The sequence below is a fragment of the Carica papaya genome, chromosome 9, assembly GCF_054855325.1.
Source record: "Carica papaya isolate Zhongbai chromosome 9, ASM5485532v1, whole genome shotgun sequence".
NCBI classification, from domain to species: domain Eukaryota; kingdom Viridiplantae; phylum Streptophyta; class Magnoliopsida; order Brassicales; family Caricaceae; genus Carica; species Carica papaya.
The window spans coordinates 1,271,211-1,290,128 of record NC_142317.1 but is presented as its reverse complement, the minus strand read 5'-3'; the positions used below and the strand labels follow the sequence as shown (position 1 = coordinate 1,290,128).

General features: G+C 32.9%; 2 protein-coding genes across 5 annotated transcripts; one reads left to right on the top strand and one right to left on the bottom strand.

The window, feature by feature from the left end:
- Positions 1-330: 330 nt before the first annotated feature.
- PMEPCRF (putative pectin pectinesterase PMEPCRF) lies at positions 331-3,047 on the bottom strand. The gene is made up of 3 exons (XM_088211271.1): positions 1,924-3,047; positions 1,458-1,594; positions 331-1,211 (listed from the first exon to the last, which is right to left on the bottom strand). Exons 1-3 carry the CDS (start codon positions 2,898-2,900, stop codon positions 514-516), a joined length of 1,812 nt encoding a protein of 603 aa, XP_088067397.1. The 5' UTR covers positions 2,901-3,047; the 3' UTR covers positions 331-513.
- An 8,770-nt stretch (positions 3,048-11,817) lies between these two features.
- LOC148239705 (wax ester synthase/diacylglycerol acyltransferase 11-like) lies at positions 11,818-14,864 on the top strand. Of its 4 annotated transcripts, none has more exons than XR_015816428.1 (7): positions 11,818-12,125; positions 12,968-13,543; positions 13,651-13,717; positions 13,797-13,894; positions 13,969-14,119; positions 14,298-14,435; positions 14,543-14,682. XR_015816428.1 is itself a non-coding variant. In XM_088211655.1 (7 exons), the coding sequence occupies exons 1-7, from the start codon at positions 11,922-11,924 to the stop codon at positions 14,729-14,731; spliced, it is 1,482 nt and encodes a 493-aa protein (XP_088067781.1). In that variant the 5' UTR covers positions 11,821-11,921; the 3' UTR covers positions 14,732-14,864. The 4 variants fall into 4 exon arrangements, 3 of the variants coding, with proteins under 3 accessions (XP_088067782.1, XP_088067783.1, XP_088067781.1); XM_088211655.1 differs by having other exon boundaries at positions 11,821-12,125; positions 13,969-14,178; positions 14,543-14,864; XM_088211656.1 differs by lacking the exon at positions 13,969-14,119 and having other exon boundaries at positions 14,543-14,864.
- Positions 14,865-18,918: the final 4,054 nt, after the last annotated feature.

Genomic DNA, 18,918 nt, shown 5'->3' with positions numbered 1-18,918 from the left:
ACCATTACTTCATCCATATGCACCCATATAATATATATATATATATATATATATATATATATATATACGTGTGTGTGTGTGTAAGTATATAATACATGCTTAGGTGTAATATGATTTGATTTGATCATGAGACCGTTAAAGAATAATTATATAAAGACACATGATAAAAGAAGAAGAAGAAGAAGGTGTCACAAAAGTCAATTAATCATTAAGTGACCCTTACATTACAATCTTATTACATATAATTTTCCCAAATGAGAAAATTCAATTAGATCAACAACTATAAATTATGTAGCCTATATATATATATATATATAATTACTTTATAAGGAGGATGAACTAGTGGAATTATTATTATTGTTATTATTATTACAAATATTTAATGAGAAAAGAATTAAAATAGAAAATTATATTTCCATAAAGTTACCCACAAAAAAATTAAGAAAAAAACCCTTCCCCTTATTTGGGCTTGGGCCAAACTTTATGAAACTATATAGCATTATGTGTGACGATCTAAACCGAGAGCCCAGCCAAGAAGGCGACGCCGGTAGACGGTAACCACGACGATCCATAGATAAATTGGGCAACCGTGAACCGGCTCGCCTCCACCGTAGACGTGATCACTCGATATCCGGGCCATTTCACTCGTTGTCCAATAGCCGCACCCGGGCCATAATTCATGTATTCTCCGTAGTACAATTTATCGACCGGAGCTGTCGCGTTCCACTCGAGCCATCCTCGAGAGTGGACGTGATCGCCAATGTACGATAACATGTACACCGTTCTTGAAAACGTCTTCCACGGGCGGCCGAGGTATGTCGGGAAATTAGCTTGTGATGCAACAAGTTCCGGCGTGGCAAGTATCCGACTAGCGTGAATCGAAATTCCGGTATTTTGGTTCGGGTCCTTGCGATTTTGGGCCGTAATCGTATTTTTTTGTAAGTCCATGGGCTTACGGGCATAGATGCTACAATTTTGTAATACAACCGCGGCATTACCGAAGATAAAATCTACCGTGCCATATATGGCACATTCGCGGAAAAATTGACGATTGGAGTGGACGTATAGGGTATCCTGGTAACCGATAATGTTGCATCGGTAGACCACCGCATGGTCCGCGCCTACACGGAGGGCGACCGCCTGGTGCTTGGCCGGCCCAGCCCAGTTCTCAAAGGTCATGTCCCTTGCTATGAACCCAGCTCCGGTTGCAGCTGATGACAAAAAAGCAGGTTAGAAAAATTTAACCGGGGGGTAAAAATGTAAATTAACAAGTAATGGGCAATTTGGGAAATTCAAAAAAAAAAGAGAAGAACCCATGAGATAAGATAAGAGTTAACATGAAGGAATCTGGTTTTGCGTCAGATTTTGTGTAGAATATTATTTATGCCACGTGCAACGACTACATCAATCACTATTATATTAAATATTTTTTAATTTAATTAAATTTTGATTCTTACCAAACGACGCCGTGTGGAAAGTAGTGAGATTTTGGAACACGTTTCTGCCACCTGAAATGACGGTTCTACCCTTCCCATCTCCAATGAACATCAGATTCGTCTTCTTCCTTCCCACCTTCAAATTATCCTCCTCGTATCTGTAAAATAATATTTTAATTTTTAATTTAAAGTATATGGTATTATATTTAAACTTATTAAAAGTAAAAAAAAAATACTGTTGACTTTTTGGTGAGTCAAAAAAAGGAAATAGTAAAAAAAAAAAGTGACTTTTCCACGTGAAAAAAAGAAAAATACACATGATTACATTTGATGCATTCGGTGAATTTATTTTCCAAAAAGGAACTCGTGATTTTTTGGAGGGTATTTCCGTCATTTTACTTTTTAAAACACGATTTTTTTTTTCTCTTTTGAATGAAACTTGAAAAAATAAATAAAGAGTTAAAAATGCTAAATAACGTGAATTTACCTTCCTGCCCTTACGTAAATAATCGTCCGGCGGCTGCTGTACTCCGGCGCTTTTTTGATGGCTTCGGCGATCGTTTTATACGTTCCATTGCCGTCCTTAGACACGATGATATCGGCCTGAATCGTCGACGGCGGTAAATCAAGCAGCTCTCGCTCTTTCCGGCTAAGCCATATCGGAAACTCATTGCCATTCTTCTCATGGGATCCCATCAGCCTCCTTTTGTTCTGGATCGGCACGCCGGAAAAATCATCACTGGCGGATGCAGCAAAGATCGCCAGGCAGTTACTCACCAGCTCCGACAAGTCCCTCAGCTGGATCGCCATCTGGGTCTTCACCGACCCGCTGACGTCACTGAACCCATCAGTGCACGTGTCTTGGTTGGTCAGGGCGGCGCTCAGCCACGTCATAACGTCCTGTCCGGACCCCCTGGCGCCCTGAACTCCACTTCCGGCGCCGGCCGAAGGGATAACGGAGGAAAGAGAACGTAAGAGTGCGTCTATGGAATCTTCCAACAGCTCGAGGCAATCCTCGTAGGCGGAGCGAACCCGAGGTTCCATCTGAACATACGAGATGGCGGAGGTGGTGTACAGAGCTTTGCTGAAATGCTGCAGCGTCATGTTGAACGAAATGTGAACCAGGTCCTGCTCGCTGGCCGTCGTCGACCCGGGAAACTGAAGCAGAGAGTCAACGCAGAGAGCTTGGAATCGGGTCTTGCTGCAGGCCCGAGAAATAGCCTGGGTAGGTTTCCGCGTCATGGTTTGACCCGATTGTTGACCCGACGCCTCCGTCTTCATGCCGACTAACACTGTAGCAGAGACCGCCGACGCGATGATCAGAGCCACCGCCAGCAAAGACAGCAGAATCAGCTTCCTCTTCCTGCCATTCCCGGTGGGCCCAGATCGTGTTTCGTACGGCAACGTGGCGCGTTCCGGCGAGAAGCTTCCGGGTTCCGACGGCCCGAGTCTGCCGTACCCCATTTCAGTCTTTTCTATAAGTTTATAGAGAGAGAGTGTGCGTTAAATAGAACAAATGGAGACTTTAAAATACATATAGTGAGAGAGAGAATAAATTGGTGGTTGTGGAGTTTTGATGGGTAGTGAAGGGTGTGAGAATAGAGAGTACAGGTAGAGTGTGCAAGTTTGAGAGAGTGTGTTAAATAGAAAAAAATGGAGACTTCAATATATGTATATATATATATAGAGAGAGACAGAGAGAGAGAGAGAGAGAGTGAATGGTGGGTGTGTAGTTTTGATGTGAGAATAGAGTGTGTAAATTTTGAGAGAGAGAGGGTGTGAGAGAAGAGTGTGAAAGTTTGGTGTGAAGTCGACGTCGAGAGATCAGGGAAGCATTAGCTGGCTTCTACTACTTTCAGAGCCACCACCACTACCACTGTTCTCCAGGACTGACGTGAATTACAAATTTGGTAAACATTTAGTTTCCTAAAAAAAAAAAAAATTAATTAATTTCATTTATTAAAGAAAATTACTTTTAAATTTTATATAAATTATAAATTAATTTTAAAAAAATAAGTACGTCATAATTAATGAATTTGACTAAATAGCCAGCTTGCCTTTTTATAATTTATAATTCTATTAATGTAAAAAATAATGATTTATCATCCAACATAATTATAATTATTTTTTTATCAGTAATATTTTATTTTACCTACACACTACTATATAATATGAAAATGAGTAATGTGTACATTTCCAAAATACATAACCTCTTTGGGTCAACCCTATACTTTGACCGATTAATTTATAGTTCTTTAATTTGAATTTTCTAAAAAAAATAACTAAAAAAAATATAACCTTAGATTAAATATATTTTTATCCAAAAAAATATAATAAACCCTGTAAAAATTATTTTAATTTGATCAATACAGTTCTATTAATACACTATTTAATTTAGTATTCAATTTTATATTCTCGGTAAAATTAAAATTCACAATTTTCAAATATAATAAAATATATTTAAATAATATTACTTTATTGTTAGTTTTTAATTTAAAACTTAAAAAAAAACATAAATATTACGAAATATTCTTTTCATTATAAATATAACACACTTGTTTAAAATTAGTTCAAATTTGATTATCGTAAACCTACTAGCATACTATAACGAAACCAATATATTATTTGTCTTAATTTAGAATGTCAACATTTGGAATTTGTTGCTAAGTATTGTTTTCGAATTTAATAGAAGAAGAACCTAACCGTCCTATATTTTTAAGTACAAAATTTTCTTAATTAAGCATAGTGATTAAATTAGGTATATGTGTATTATATTAGTAATTAAGAGAGCTAAATAGAGTACCAATTAAGCACGCCATTTTTTATAAAGTAATTATTACTAAAGTTTGAGTTATTTTCACATCATATTCGAATAAACCCATTTGTTAATTCTTTTTATATAAACAATTTACTATATATATATATGCATGTATGTATGTATATTTAAACTAATAACCAACAAAACCATCACTTTTAAAATATTAATTGCCAAAATTAATTACTGTTTAATTTACAATGAGTACTATAGACATATATTAAATTCATGCTATTTTTGCCCTTTTTATAAATTTTGGTTAATTAATTAAGCCAATTTAATTAAGATTAAGAACATAAAAATAAAATATAATCATTTTTTTTTTAATAAAGCTCTATAAAATCAATATTCAAGATGAAGAAGAATATATGAATTGTGGTATGTGCAATGTAACATATTGCTTGTATATGTCACGATCAATCATTTGAAATAAATAAATATACTTATAAGTTAGGTCATATACCGTTAAATAACCATCAAGATCAATATTTAAAGATTTATAAAGTATATAACACACATATATATATATATGCATACACACACATACACATATATATATATATTGTATCATGAAGAAAAGGCATAAATAAAGGTCTCGAATCCTTATCATCCCATGAACAAAATGTAAAGGAACATGATTCTTCCATTTATAAAAGCTTTTTGAAGAACCTTGTGTTTTAAGTAATCGATAATTTATTATTAATTAAGATTAAAAAGGTGATTTAATTTAACTTTTGAACTAAATTATTGAAATCATTTTACAACCCACCTTATAATTTTATTAATACACTCTTTAAAATGTGTTAGTTTACTAAAATATTTTAATCACGAACTACAAATTTTTTATTTATGCAAAGTAAATTCAATATAGCCCGTAAATTATTTTATAAGTAGCATTAATAATGTAACTTTTAGTTCCTATATTACTTTACTACTTTTAATATTTTATGTTTAAACATATGCTTAGCATATAAAAGTATAGTTTTTTTTTTAATACTAATCATACCAATTATTGCTACATAAGTGATTAATTATCTATTATTTAATAACTTCAAAAGCAAAATTTAAAAGAAGATTAGGGAAGAGTATATTCTTAATCAAGAAGTAGAATTTATACCTATAGCTCATAGTATCTTTGTTTTGCTTTCTTGATTTTATTATATGTAAATAATCATAAGCTCAAGCATACTACGATAAACATCATTAATTAGTTGCTTAAACTTATGATTAATTATACGATTTATACATTATTATTAATCTTTTTTTTTTTTGTAATTTTGAAAATTCACTGACATCGACGTAGTATATTTAAGATTTTACTTAGATAATATTATTAATTAGACTACTTTTTATTAGTAATGGTTTAATTCAAATATAAACGGTTTGGGTTTGAGAAAATTTGTGTTTTCATGCAAATAATAATAATAATCCCATAAATTTGATGAATATTACTAAATTAATTACATTTCTATTAAATAATTGACCTAATTTTGTTAAAATAATTATAAAAATTGAAATATGAAAAAATAAAAGATGGAAAAGAAAAAGGCACATAAAAAGGTAATTGAATTCACTAAGTAAACCCAAAAAGACATTCCTTTTTATCAAATAAAATAAAGCCTTAACCTTTTATATATATACCTTATTTATACTTCTACCAACTTTTTGATGACGCCATGTGATGAAATAATTAAAAAATATATATATAATATACATAAAATAAATTAAGTTGTACAATTTATAATTTATTTATTTTGAAATAAGGTAAGTTATAGTATCTAAAAATAAAATAAATTAAGTATTTGAAATAATTGAATTTTTTTTTCTTAATTTAATCTACAAATGTTAAAATTTAATTATATATAAAATTTTTTTACACGTAACTATATATATATATATTTTAAATATATTTATATATAGTATTATTTATATTTAATATATTAAAAAAATAAAAGATAAATACGTAGTACTTGAAGTGGGCCCAAAAACTTTTAAGTACAATGAGCCCATAGAGTGTGGGTTTTACGTTGTCTTTATACCGTGGACTGGACTGAAAGTGGGGAACGTGTCAACTAATATGACAAACTATAAGTCATGATAATAATTATTGCGAATATATATAATAAAAAATATATACACCCCCCAAAAAAATTATATATATATATATAAATAAATTGTCTCTCTTAACTTAGTATATATTAATTTTTATAAAAAATTATAAATTCAAGTCAAGTTATATTTTTATGTGTATTTTTTTAAATATTATATTTTATTGTATTATTATTAGTGTTTATATATGAATAAATTGATAAATTATAAGTATGGAGGGATTCGTAGATCATTTAGACGTAGAGCGCGAAGGGCTTTTAACCCAAATACATTACTCGTAACATAACTTTATTCGAAAATGTTTAAAGGGTAACAAATTGACTTTCTTCTCCAGAAACGGGCTCGATGGCATAGCATCGTCATTTATAACAATCAAAACTAATAAGCCCATCGGTTCATACAATTGTCCATGTACCAGTAGAAGATTTAGTAGTTACTACGGCTCTTGCTTCCTCAGGTGTAACTTCAGGTTGATAATTTACTCGGAATGTTATTAAGATATCAATATTTTTAGTTTGATAGTCGGGAGTATATTAATTTAATTTATAATTTTTAATATCAACTTTAAATTAAATACTTAAATTGAAAAAAAAATAATAAATTTATAATTTATATACAATTATTACTATATTATATTAGTCTTTATGGTTATATCTAATAATAGTGATGAAGACAAATAATTGAGGAGACGAGTAGGAAAATGAATGGCTTAGACTATCAACGAGAAAATAAAGCATGTGGCCACTTCCATTATGGTAGGGAACACAAGGCCATAAATTTCCCAAACAACTCACATGAATTGCCAATTGATTTGTGCATATATACCTACATATATACATACACCCATTTTCGTTAATAACAAAATTAGACTGTAAATAAATAAAAAAATTATAAATATTATAAAAATTTAAATATATCTCTTAAATTTGTAAGAATTTAATTTCTTAAAAAAGTAAAATTTAAGTAGTACCATTTTATTTAATATGATTGAAAATACATTATTTTATATTTATTTATATATATATATTTTCTACATACCAATTTTTATAATTTTTATTTAATAGAATAAATATAAATGTTAAAAAAATTATGCAAATTTCACTTATTCCAAACATTATGTTATAAAAAACAGTCAAAAAGAGCCGACCACAAAATAATAATAATAATAAAGAATAGTCGCAGTCTAATCTGAGGGTTGCCATCAAAACGGTAAATAGTCACGCGTTTTGGATTTTGTCTCTATTGTCCACTTCTACTTTTTCATGCACGACGAAGTCAAATTTTTCACTGCAGCTGTACCGCTGTCCTGCATATATTTATTTTCTTATGTACCATCTTTTATTTATTTAATTTTATATTAAATCATTTTTTTTTTAATATTTTTTAAAATATTTAAATTACTCTATTTTTATTAATTAATTGAAAACTGACATGCCCACATAACATAAATGATTAATTTCTTACATTAAATTCTTAGCAGATATTGTCTGATATAATATATTTATGTATATACACACAAACACGTAACCGCCCAATTAATATTAATTATATATAAATATTGTAATATTTTGTCTCAAAATTTAATTTAGAATTAATTTTAAAAAATAAAAAAAATAAATATATAAAAATATAATTTTTAAATTTATAAATTTTTATTTAATGTAAAATTAGAAAAAAAAATAGATGGATAATGAAATAAAAAAAATTAGAAACTGGAGGTCTAAATGTAACTAAAAAAAATTGCGTAATGTAAAAATGCCCTGTCAGCATCTCCGACGAACCGAAGCGCACCGTGTGACAAGACTGACTCGGTGTCACGCGGGAGGTCACTCTGGCAATTCGCGTGCCCGCGATCGAATGGCCCGGATACATTCCCGTGCGCGTGAACGGTCTGGATTCGTTCTCTCCTCAGGCACGATTGGACAGTCGCGATTAAACGCAATAAATGACATAAACAGAGGGATCGTACGATCCATATCAAATCTCAATGAACGGTTCAGATTCATTTCTTCTTTAAATGCAATCGCACGATCAAAATCAAATGCAATGAACGATCCATATTTAAAAGAGACGGGTATAAATATCTCACTCACACCGAATTCAAACCCTAGCCACCAGCCCCCTCGTCGGAGAAGAAAAATCAGTCTAAGAAAAAGGGAGTCGACTGCTGCCCGTCGCTGCGTCAGAGCCACCTCCGACCACCAAAAAAGGTAAAAAAAAAAAAATTGTTCACTCAAAATTTGATTTTGAACACACAAATGGTCAAATCAGAGCAAAAAAAATGGCGGATGAGCTGGAAATTACAGGTAAAGCCTGGCGGTGTCGCCGGGCTTAAAAACAAAAAATTGCCTCTGATGAACCCCTTCCTGTTTCATGTAATTTTTTCACCATTGTGTTCACCGTTTTGTTTTCTACAGGTTGACTGAAGAAAAACGTCTAGCAAAGAAGGTGAGTCGGCGGAGCCGCCGCATTGAAAATTTTTACTGCTGGTAAGTTTTTATTTTTTGATTTTTTCCGACTAACCGAGACCCGCTAACGTATTTTTCTCATAGGGATAAGTATAAAACTGGCTGAAATCGGCCAAAAAAATTGGCCGAAAATGGCCAAGCTAAGGCAAATTACCCCCGCGGGTGGTAGTGTTATCGTCGGAGCACGGCGGTGCCACCGTGCCGAAATTCTAAAATTGGTTAGAAAAAATTTTTAATACTGATTTTGAATTTTTTGGGGGGTATTTCTAGGTACATGAACCGTATTTTAATCTACACAGAAAAATTCAAGAAACCCGAGGACCGCCAGTAAGCATAGTAGAAAGTTCGGGTAAGAATCATTCACTTTATTATCTGTTATGGAATTAAAATTTAATTATCAATAAAATGGTATTTTATGTAATTTAAAAAATTTTGAGAATTAATTACAGATTACTAATGAAGCCAGAACTGGTTATTTATTATTGTTGTCCTGTTTAACCGATTATTTGATTTTACAGCTTTAAATGTACGATATATACTGGAATTGGTAAAATAATTCAGTTGTATTTCCTTGATGCATGTATTACAGTTAAATTGTGAAACTGAAAATTAAATGTAAACAGAAAATTGATTGGTTAAGTGAATGAATGAATGATAGCTTTACTGGATATTATAGGAGATGGTGGACGGACCGAGTATATAGAAAAATCTACCGTGAACGTCGTCTCATACCGGACGGGGTATTGAAGATTGGTATTTTTGGCACTCATACTGGACGGGGTATGAGGATGACCTGTTTTACCTTCATACCGGATGAGGTATTGAAGGATGATATTTTTGATGTTCATACTGGACGGGGTATGGGGACAGCCCGTTTCACCATCATACCGAATAAGATATTTAAGGGATGATATTTTTGGCACTCATAGCAGACGGGATATGGGGACAACCGGTTGGTTGACAATGTTGGATATTTGTTCATGCGTAATGGGACATCTCTATGGACCCATATGGATACCAATAGGCAAATAAAAAAATAAAGTTGTTATTATTACTTACTTGAACATGAGATTATGATGTTGTTGAGCTATTGTCTCTATAAATCGTTTTTGAAAATCTCGCAACAGTAAATATATAATAAATAATTTTAGTTATGATAAATGAATTTACTTAAATTAAGAGTTCTATTGGTTGTTTTTATAATTTTTACTAACTTTTATTTTCTGTATCGATGAGTAGTGTGATATTCTTACTGGATTAGTGTACCTCACTCATTCATTAATTATTTCAGATCAAGAGGGTCAAGATCCAGATCTTGATCACCAAGAGGGTTGTGAATATTTCACCACCCGAACTCCTTCAAAAGCTAGTGAAAGTCTTATAAAATGCTTAATTATTTACTTTTTGTTTATTTATTTAATTTTCATTTGTTTTTTTAGAATGAACATTTCCGTAACCTTATTGGGTATCTTAAACTATTATGTAAGTAATGTAAAACATAACTCTATTATTTTGCTTCCGCATTCAATTCATATATTTATTTCTTTTTAAGTTCCGAACCTTTATAAATATAGACATCTTTATCTTAAAAATTGAAATTTATATTAAATACTATAGTGTATATTCTAGACATATATATATATATATATAGAGAGAGAGAGAGAGAGAGAGAGATGAACGGGATATCTTTAACTCCAACTTCATAATCTGGTTTTAAGATGTTTATGTTTATCTATTTTCTTCATGCTCTATTTTATATCTTCCATTTCAATCAAACAAAAAATATATATGGTTTGGTTAGATATATATGTGCATGTATATATATATATATATATAAATCTATATAATGAAAAGAATATGACAATACAGTAAGCTTCCATGAGAGATGAAAAAAAAGAACTCGTGGGAAAATAGTAATTTAAAATGTAAAAACCGCATGGATGAAACGTTCCGTTTTGTCGGGTCTGTAGTGTCCAGACCTTGGGCTGGCAAAAAATGCACGGATGAAACGCCCCGTTTTGTTGGGTCTCTAGTGTCCAGGCTTTGTGCAATTTGTGGGAACGTGGGCTTTTTTGACAAAACGATGTCATTTTAAGAAAGTTTTTTAAAAAAATGGAAGGGCGTAGCCTCTCTCAGATTCGATCCCGTTTCGTGCTTTTCAATCCTCGTTTAAAACATTATCACTTTAATAATAATATTTTTATAACTTTACGACTATGTTAATATATTTTTTATTATAAAGTATTAGATAGGTTATTAATAATAATATGTATTTAAATAAAATTTAAAAATATAAATTATATTTTTTTAAAAAATAATATAATAACCAATTCAACATTAATGCTATCTACTAAACTAATCAATGCATTGACAATCATACACATGATATTTTTATTTTTTAATATTTATAAACGAGCTAACTTCATTCATATATAATAAATGCATAACCGAACTACGATTTGATGAATCGAATATTTAATTTTTTAATTATATTTTACATATTTTTCTATTAACCTTAAATTTACGAAGTTAGATTTATTTTAATTAATTTTAAATTATTTGTCATGTAATCGGTCTAAACAATTAAATTTCGATCGATAAAAAAATAAAATAAAAACATAATTAAATTTTTAATTTTCAATATGAAATTATTATTATTATTATTATTATCAACTTAAATCACCATAAATTTCTCCTTTAAATAGCAGAACTAACCTAGTGGGACAATTATTATTTGCTTTATCTTCTTCATTAAAATATAATTGTAAAAAAAAAAAGAAATTCCGAAATTGTAAAATTTTAGCAAATCGAGGGGCAATTCCGTCAACATGCACCCGGAGGTCAAGCCTCTCCGGTTCTCTTCCATTGTTCGAGCAGACCGTCTGCACGGCTCCCCATTTTCAGCATCTGACAAAAGTACATCCAAACTTGAATTAAATTACAGTACTACCCTTATAATATAATATATTGGATATACCATATTTATATGAAGTAAGTTCTCTTCCAAGTTCCAACGCCTTCAATTCGCGAAACAAACCAGAGGAAAAAGGAGCGAGCAGAAGAAAGAAGAAGAAGAAGAAGAACAAGGAAAATATGTTGACGGTAGCCACCACCGGCGGCGACTTGAGTAGTGGAGAGGAGGCGCCGGCGAGTCCGGCGGCTAGGTTATTTAACGTGCCGGGACTGAAGTGTTACATCATCGCCGTTATGGGGTGCAAGACTAGAATCGATCCCGGCGTTGTCATTGAAGGCCTGAAGCATACCTTGATCAAACACCCTCGGTTCTCTAGTATACTGGTAATAAACCTTATGTCATTACATACACTGTACATATACATGCTTATATATGTACCTATAGTTATTTTTATTAATATTAGATTTAAAAAAAAATATATAAAGTGGTTTAATATTACTCCAATTTATCTATTTAATGAAAATTTAATAAATTAATAAACTAGTCTTTACCACTTATTATAATTTAGTTTATAGAATTTTTTGGTTATAATTTAATTTTTAATGTTTTTTATTTGTTATAAACAATTAATTTTCTTTAATTTCATAATAGAAAATTAAAATGACTGTATCATACTTAAATATTTTTAAAAATAATTTAAAAAATAAATTTAACCAATTAATTAATGATATTAATTTAATTAATTAATTATCATCATTTTTTGAGTTATTTAATTAATTACTAATGCTATATGGGTAATTATATTTGTTATAATGTACTCGTGAAACTTAATTTTGTGTGTGTAAATTCTATTTAAATAATTAAACTATAATTAAAAAAAAAAAACTAAAATTATAAATGTCGATTGATGGTTCAAGACGTGATATATATATATATATATATATAAAAGATATATGAATCCTTGTGCCTATGCATGCGTGATTCTGTCACCAATCCACAGGGAAACTTTATTGCATGGATGAAAAAGAAGTTTCTGCAGATCAAAAGCCACTGTGAATCTCGATGTGCTTGGCATTTCCGAATTTCTTGATACTCTATACAATTTATCCACCATTAATTTCTCTCCATACTCTCATGTTTCCCATCAACCCGGAAGTTATCTTCATCACCATCTCCATCATTTTCTTTCAATAAATAATTCTTTCTGAAGCACGTTCTTGTTTAGGTGGGAGAGAAAAATAACAAAAGAAGACTAAGATGGATCAAAACAAAAGTCAAAGTAGAAGATCATGTAATCGTCCCGGACATAAACCCAGAAATGGAATCACCAGAAAAATTCATAGAAGACTACACATCCAACTTAACAAAAGACCCTATGGACTTCTCTAAGCCACTATGGGAGCTTCATCTTCTCAACGTCAAAACTTCCGACGCCGACGCCGTCGGCATCTTCAAGATTCATCACTCAGTCGGCGACGGCATGTCTCTCATTTCCCTCCTCCTTGCTTGCACCAGAAAGACTTCCGATCCCGACTCGCTTCCCACCGTGCCGGAGCAACGGAAACAGTCGACCAACAGTTCATGGAAGAGATTTTGGTGGGTATTTAAGGCGATCTGGTCGGGGTTGGTAGTAATGGTGAATAGCGTGGTGGATATTTTGGTGTTTGCTGCGACGATGTCGTTTTTGAAAGACACGAAGAATCCTTTAAAAGGTGACGGTGGAGATAACAGCGTTAGGGTTTTTATTTACCGGACGATTAGCTTGGATGATATCAAGCTGGTAAAAAATTTCATGAACGTGGTACGTATATATATATATATATCTGTGTGTGTGTGTGTGTGTATATATATATATCATAATAATATCTCATAACAAATCACATCTAATTCATTGTTTCTTCTTGGTAGACTGTTAATGATGTCATACTCGGGGTGACACAGGCGGGTCTCTCAAAATATATATACAGGAAATACGGTATATACCTTATATATAATATGTTATTATATATTTCAATATAATATATATATTTATTATGGTAATTTATTATTGACAGGTGAGAATAAAAGAGGAGATAAAATGACTGAAATTCCAAAAAGAATGCGGGTGAGGGCAGCTGTTATGGCGAACATAAGAGAAGTTCCTGGGATTCAGGTAATTAAATTAAATTTAGTCTACTAATCATGATTAATTGGATAATTAATTAAATTAATGAATTAATTAAACAGGTACTGGCTAATATGATGGCTAAAGGGTCTAAAGCCATATGGGGAAATTGTATTGGATATATTCTGATTCCCTTCACCATTGCCTTGCAAAAAGACCCTCTGGATTACATTCGCACGGCTAAATCCATAGTTGACCGCAAGAAGCTCTCTTGTGAGGCCATTTTATCATTTCAAACTGCCAAGTTAATACTCAAACTTTTTGGAAGCAAGGTGTATACATACATACATACATACATACATACATACATACATACATATATACTTGAGAGTGATTTAATACATATATATATATATATTATTTAGAAAATAATGAATTGGGTTAATTGCAGGTAGCCGCAGGTATGACGAAAAGAATAGTATCCAACACAACAATGACGTTCTCAAACATAGTTGGTCCCCTTGAAGAAATAAGCTTTTATGGCCATCCAATAGCTTACCTTGCACCTTCTGTCTATGGCCACCCTCATGTAACACCAACTATATTTCTCACTTCTTCAATACATATATATATATATATATATATCTATGTATACTTATATATATATATATATTTAATTATATTAAATTTTTGCAGGCACTGACTTTACATTTTCAGAGTTACATAAATAAAATGACATTTTCTGTAGCGGTTGATCCAGATGTGATCCCAGACCCTCACCAGCTTTGTAATGACTTGGAGGAAGCTTTGAAGATCATCAAAATTGCTGCGTCTGAGAAATCTCTTATTCAACCTCCTCTTTGTCAGTCTGTTCTCTATTATTGACTCAGATAATTATATGTATATGTAGATGCATAAAAATTATTTATAAAGATACGGAGACCATAATACATGTGTAATCAATTGCTATTAAGGAGAATACGGAATACATGTGTAAGACATAAAATCTATTGCTCGAGTTATCTTCCATTGATTTTATTTTGTATAAAAAAAAGTTACGTTAATTAAAAAAAACACTTTTAAAATTAATATTATCAATATTAATCAATTGTTGAATTTATAATTTCGGAATTTTATCTCTATCTCCAACTCCAACTCTAACTTAAAAATATATACGTTGGGTATCTTAGCTCCAACTTCATCATCTGCTTCTGAGTTGTGTATGTTTGTTTCTATCATCATGTTGTATTTTATCTCTTCCCTTTAAATCCAGCAAAAGATATATGGTTTGATTAAATATATATGTATATGTGTGTATATATATATATATATTATATGTAACTACAACATAAAGGGAAAGAAGGGTTAGATATGGAAATTTACAATCTTAACTCCAACTCATACACATGATATCTTTATTTTTTTTTTTGTTTTAATTTTAATTTTATTATTATTTTCAACTTAGATCATATCTATATAAACTTGAACAAAATTATAGTACTGCCCTCCTAATATAATATGTTGTATATATCATATCTATATATAGCAAGTAATCTTCCAAGTTCCAACACCTTTAATTCGCCAAACAAAGCAGACCGAAAGAAGAAGAAGAAGGAAAAGATGTTGACGATAGCAACCGCCGGCAGCAAGTTGTGTACTGGCGATGAAAACGAACGTGAAAGTTGAAGATCATGTAATCGTCCCAGACATAAACCCAGAAATGGAGTCACCAGGCAAATTCGTAGAGGACTATACATCCAACTCAACAAAAATCCCAATGGACATGTGTAAGCCATTATGGGAGCTTCATCTTCTCAATGTGAAAACTTCTGACGCCGAAGCCGTCGCCACGTTCAGGATTCATAATTCAATCGGCGATGGCGTGTCTCTCATTTCTCTCCTCCTTGCTTTCACCAGAAAGACTTCCGACCCCCACTCACTTCCCACTGTGCCAGAGCAACAAAAACCGTCGACCAAAATTTCATGGAAGAAACTTTGGTGGGTGTTCATGGTGATCTGGTCGGGATTGATGGTGGTGGTGAATAGTGTGGTGAATGTTTTAATGTTTGCAGCCACGATGTGGTTTTCGAGACACACAGAATGTTGGAACAAGTTTGAGAAAACAGAGTTTGAAGGAAGAAACTTTCTGCAGATAAAGAACACAAATTGTAGAAATACTTGCCGCTCTCTGCTCTATTATTCCAGAACTAAACATGCCTATATATAGGCTTACAGCCAAATTGAAAATGCTAAAAATCCTCACCATAATCTCTAAAATTCTGCCGCTAACCACAAATTATCAGAAGTAGAAAAATAAGGAAAACTAATCTCCATAATATCAGTGTTGATAGAAAGCGAAAATAAGCTTCAAGGGAAGCTCTCTGATTGAACAAACTTAGAGAGAGAAAGTTGAAGAGAGAGAGGGCAGCAAAACAGAGCAAGCTTATGCAACTGACTCTGTTTTGCTGTTATGAAGAGACGTGCTTTTTCTGAAGAGAAGGAGTAGTTTTCTTTTTTTATTTTCTCATATATATATAAGCAATACAAATTTAAACTGATTACATCAACCAAACGATCAAATCAGATCGTCCGAAAATCATGCATACATCGCATGAAATTTACGTATCCTACTGTGATACAACTTCACGGTTGATTTCTATTTTTTGAATTTAAACTTAACAGAAAAAATTATTAATTTTAACATTCCTCGTTAATGATTTTTTTCACCAATCCCCACCTTTTCCTGCAAATCCTCAAATTTAGCTTTAGACAGGGCCTTGGTTAGAATGTCCGCAAGCTGATCATCGGTGGAGCAATGTATCAGCTTTATTTCTTGATTCCTCTCAGCCTCACGTATAGCATGATACTTAACGTTGATGTGTTTAGTTCTCCCATGCATTACAGGATTTTTTGCAATGGTAATTGCAGACTTGTTGTCTACATACAACACTGTAGGTGTTTGTTTGTCCAGCTTTAGATCGTTGAACGCCTTCCTCAACCAAATTGCTTGGTTAGTTGCTGTAGCTGCGGCTACATACTCAGTCTCAGTTGTGGACTGAGCCACAGTATCATGTTTCTTAGATGCCTATGAAAAAACACCGGAGCCTAGTTTGAACAAGTACCAAGTTGTGTTACGTGCATCTTCTACACTTCCTGCCCAGTCACTGGCACTGTAGCTGACTACTCCACCTTCAGCTCTTGCTTTGAATTGAACACCAAAATTCCAGGTTCCTTTCAAGTACCTCAACACATGTTTGACAGCTTGTAAGTGTGATTCCCTCGGTGAAGCCATGTACCTTGAAAGTAAACTCACTACAAACAAAATGTCTGGTCTGGTAGCTGTGAGATATAGAAGGCTCCCAATCAGACTTCTGTAATTCCCCTCTTCGACTTTGCTACCTTTCTCGTCATTTGACAATTTCAAGTTGGACACCAGTGGTGTAGATACTGATTTACAGTGACTCATATTGAATTTATTTAGTATTTCTTTGGCATACTTGCCTTGTGAAAGAAAAATACCCAAGTTACTTTGTTGAATCTCCATTCCTAGGAAGTAGGTAGTTTCCCCAAGATCAAACATCTCAAATTCCTTTTCCAATTTCTGCTTGAACTCTATCATTTTCCTTTTGTTGCTGCCTGTCACCAGTATATCATCAACATATGTTGCAGTGATAAGTCGGTCTTCATCTTTATTCACATACAGTGTATTTTCTGTCATGCTTCTCTCAAACCCACAGTGAAGTAAGTACGTATTTAACTTATCATACCAGGCTCGTGGAGCCTGTTTGAGGCCGTATAGGGCCTTGTGAAGAAGATAGACGTGACTCTCCTTTCCAAGTTGAATAAACCCCGGTGGCTGCTCAACATAAATTTCTTCATTCAGTTTACCATTTAAGAAGGCCGATTTCACATCCAAGTGCATCACACTCCAACCAAACTGAGCTGCCATGGCCAGAATGAGTCTAATTGTTTCATATCTGGCCACGGGAGCAAAGGTTTCTGTGTAATCGATTCCTGGAAGCTAGGAGTATCCCTTTGCCACAAGCCGTTCCTTGTGCTTGTTTGTTGTCCCGTCCGGATTGAGTTTCACTTTGAACACCTACTTTACTCCAATTAGTTTTTTGTTTGTACTTAATTTTACCAGAGACCAAGTATTGTTTTTGTCAATCATCCTGATTTCCTCTTCCATAGCAAGTCTCCACTCTTGCTGCTGAAGTGCTTCCTCAACAGAGGAAGGTTCTTTTGAGGCAAAACTGCACCTTTCATAGATGTCAGCTAGACTTTTCAATTTTATTCTCCCTTTTGCTTCACATTCTTCATCTTCTTCATCACTCTGAGTTGGGTTTGATACTTTCATTGATTTCTTTCCTTCTTCAAATGTGACACAGTCTCATTCGACTTTCTACTTCTCCCAATTCCAGTAGCTATTTTCATCCACCGTTACATTTCTTCGAATCATAAGCTTGTTGGTTTTCAGGTTTAGAATTCTGTATGTTTTTGCTTCAGTACTGTATCCCAAAAATACTCCCAACTCAGCGTTCATTTCTAGCTTGGATCTCCTGTCATCCGAGACATGGCAGTAGCACACTGATCCAAACACCTGTAGATACTTTGTTGATGGCTTGATGCCACTCTAGGCCTCTATCGGTGTCATCTACTTTACAGCCTTTGTAGGCAGCATGTTGAGCAGGAACACAGCAGTGTTCACTGCCTCAGCTCACAAGGCTTTAGGCAGGTGCTTGTCAGCAAGCATGCTTTTTACCATTTCCTTAATGGTTCTGTTCTTCCTCTCCGAGACACCATTTTGTTGAGGAGAATATGGTGCCGTGAGCTGCCTTTTGATCCCATTCTCAGAACAGAAATCATTGAATTGGCTGGAATTGAATTCAAGTCCATTATCTGTCCTTAGGCACCTCAGTACACTGCCACTTTCCTTCTCTGCAATAACCTTGAGCTTCTTGAATTCACCAAAAATTTGAGCTTTATTCTGCAGGAAACAAATCCAAATCATCCTGGAAAAATCATATATGAACAAGCCAAAATACCTGCAACCACTCATAGAGTTTTCTGTC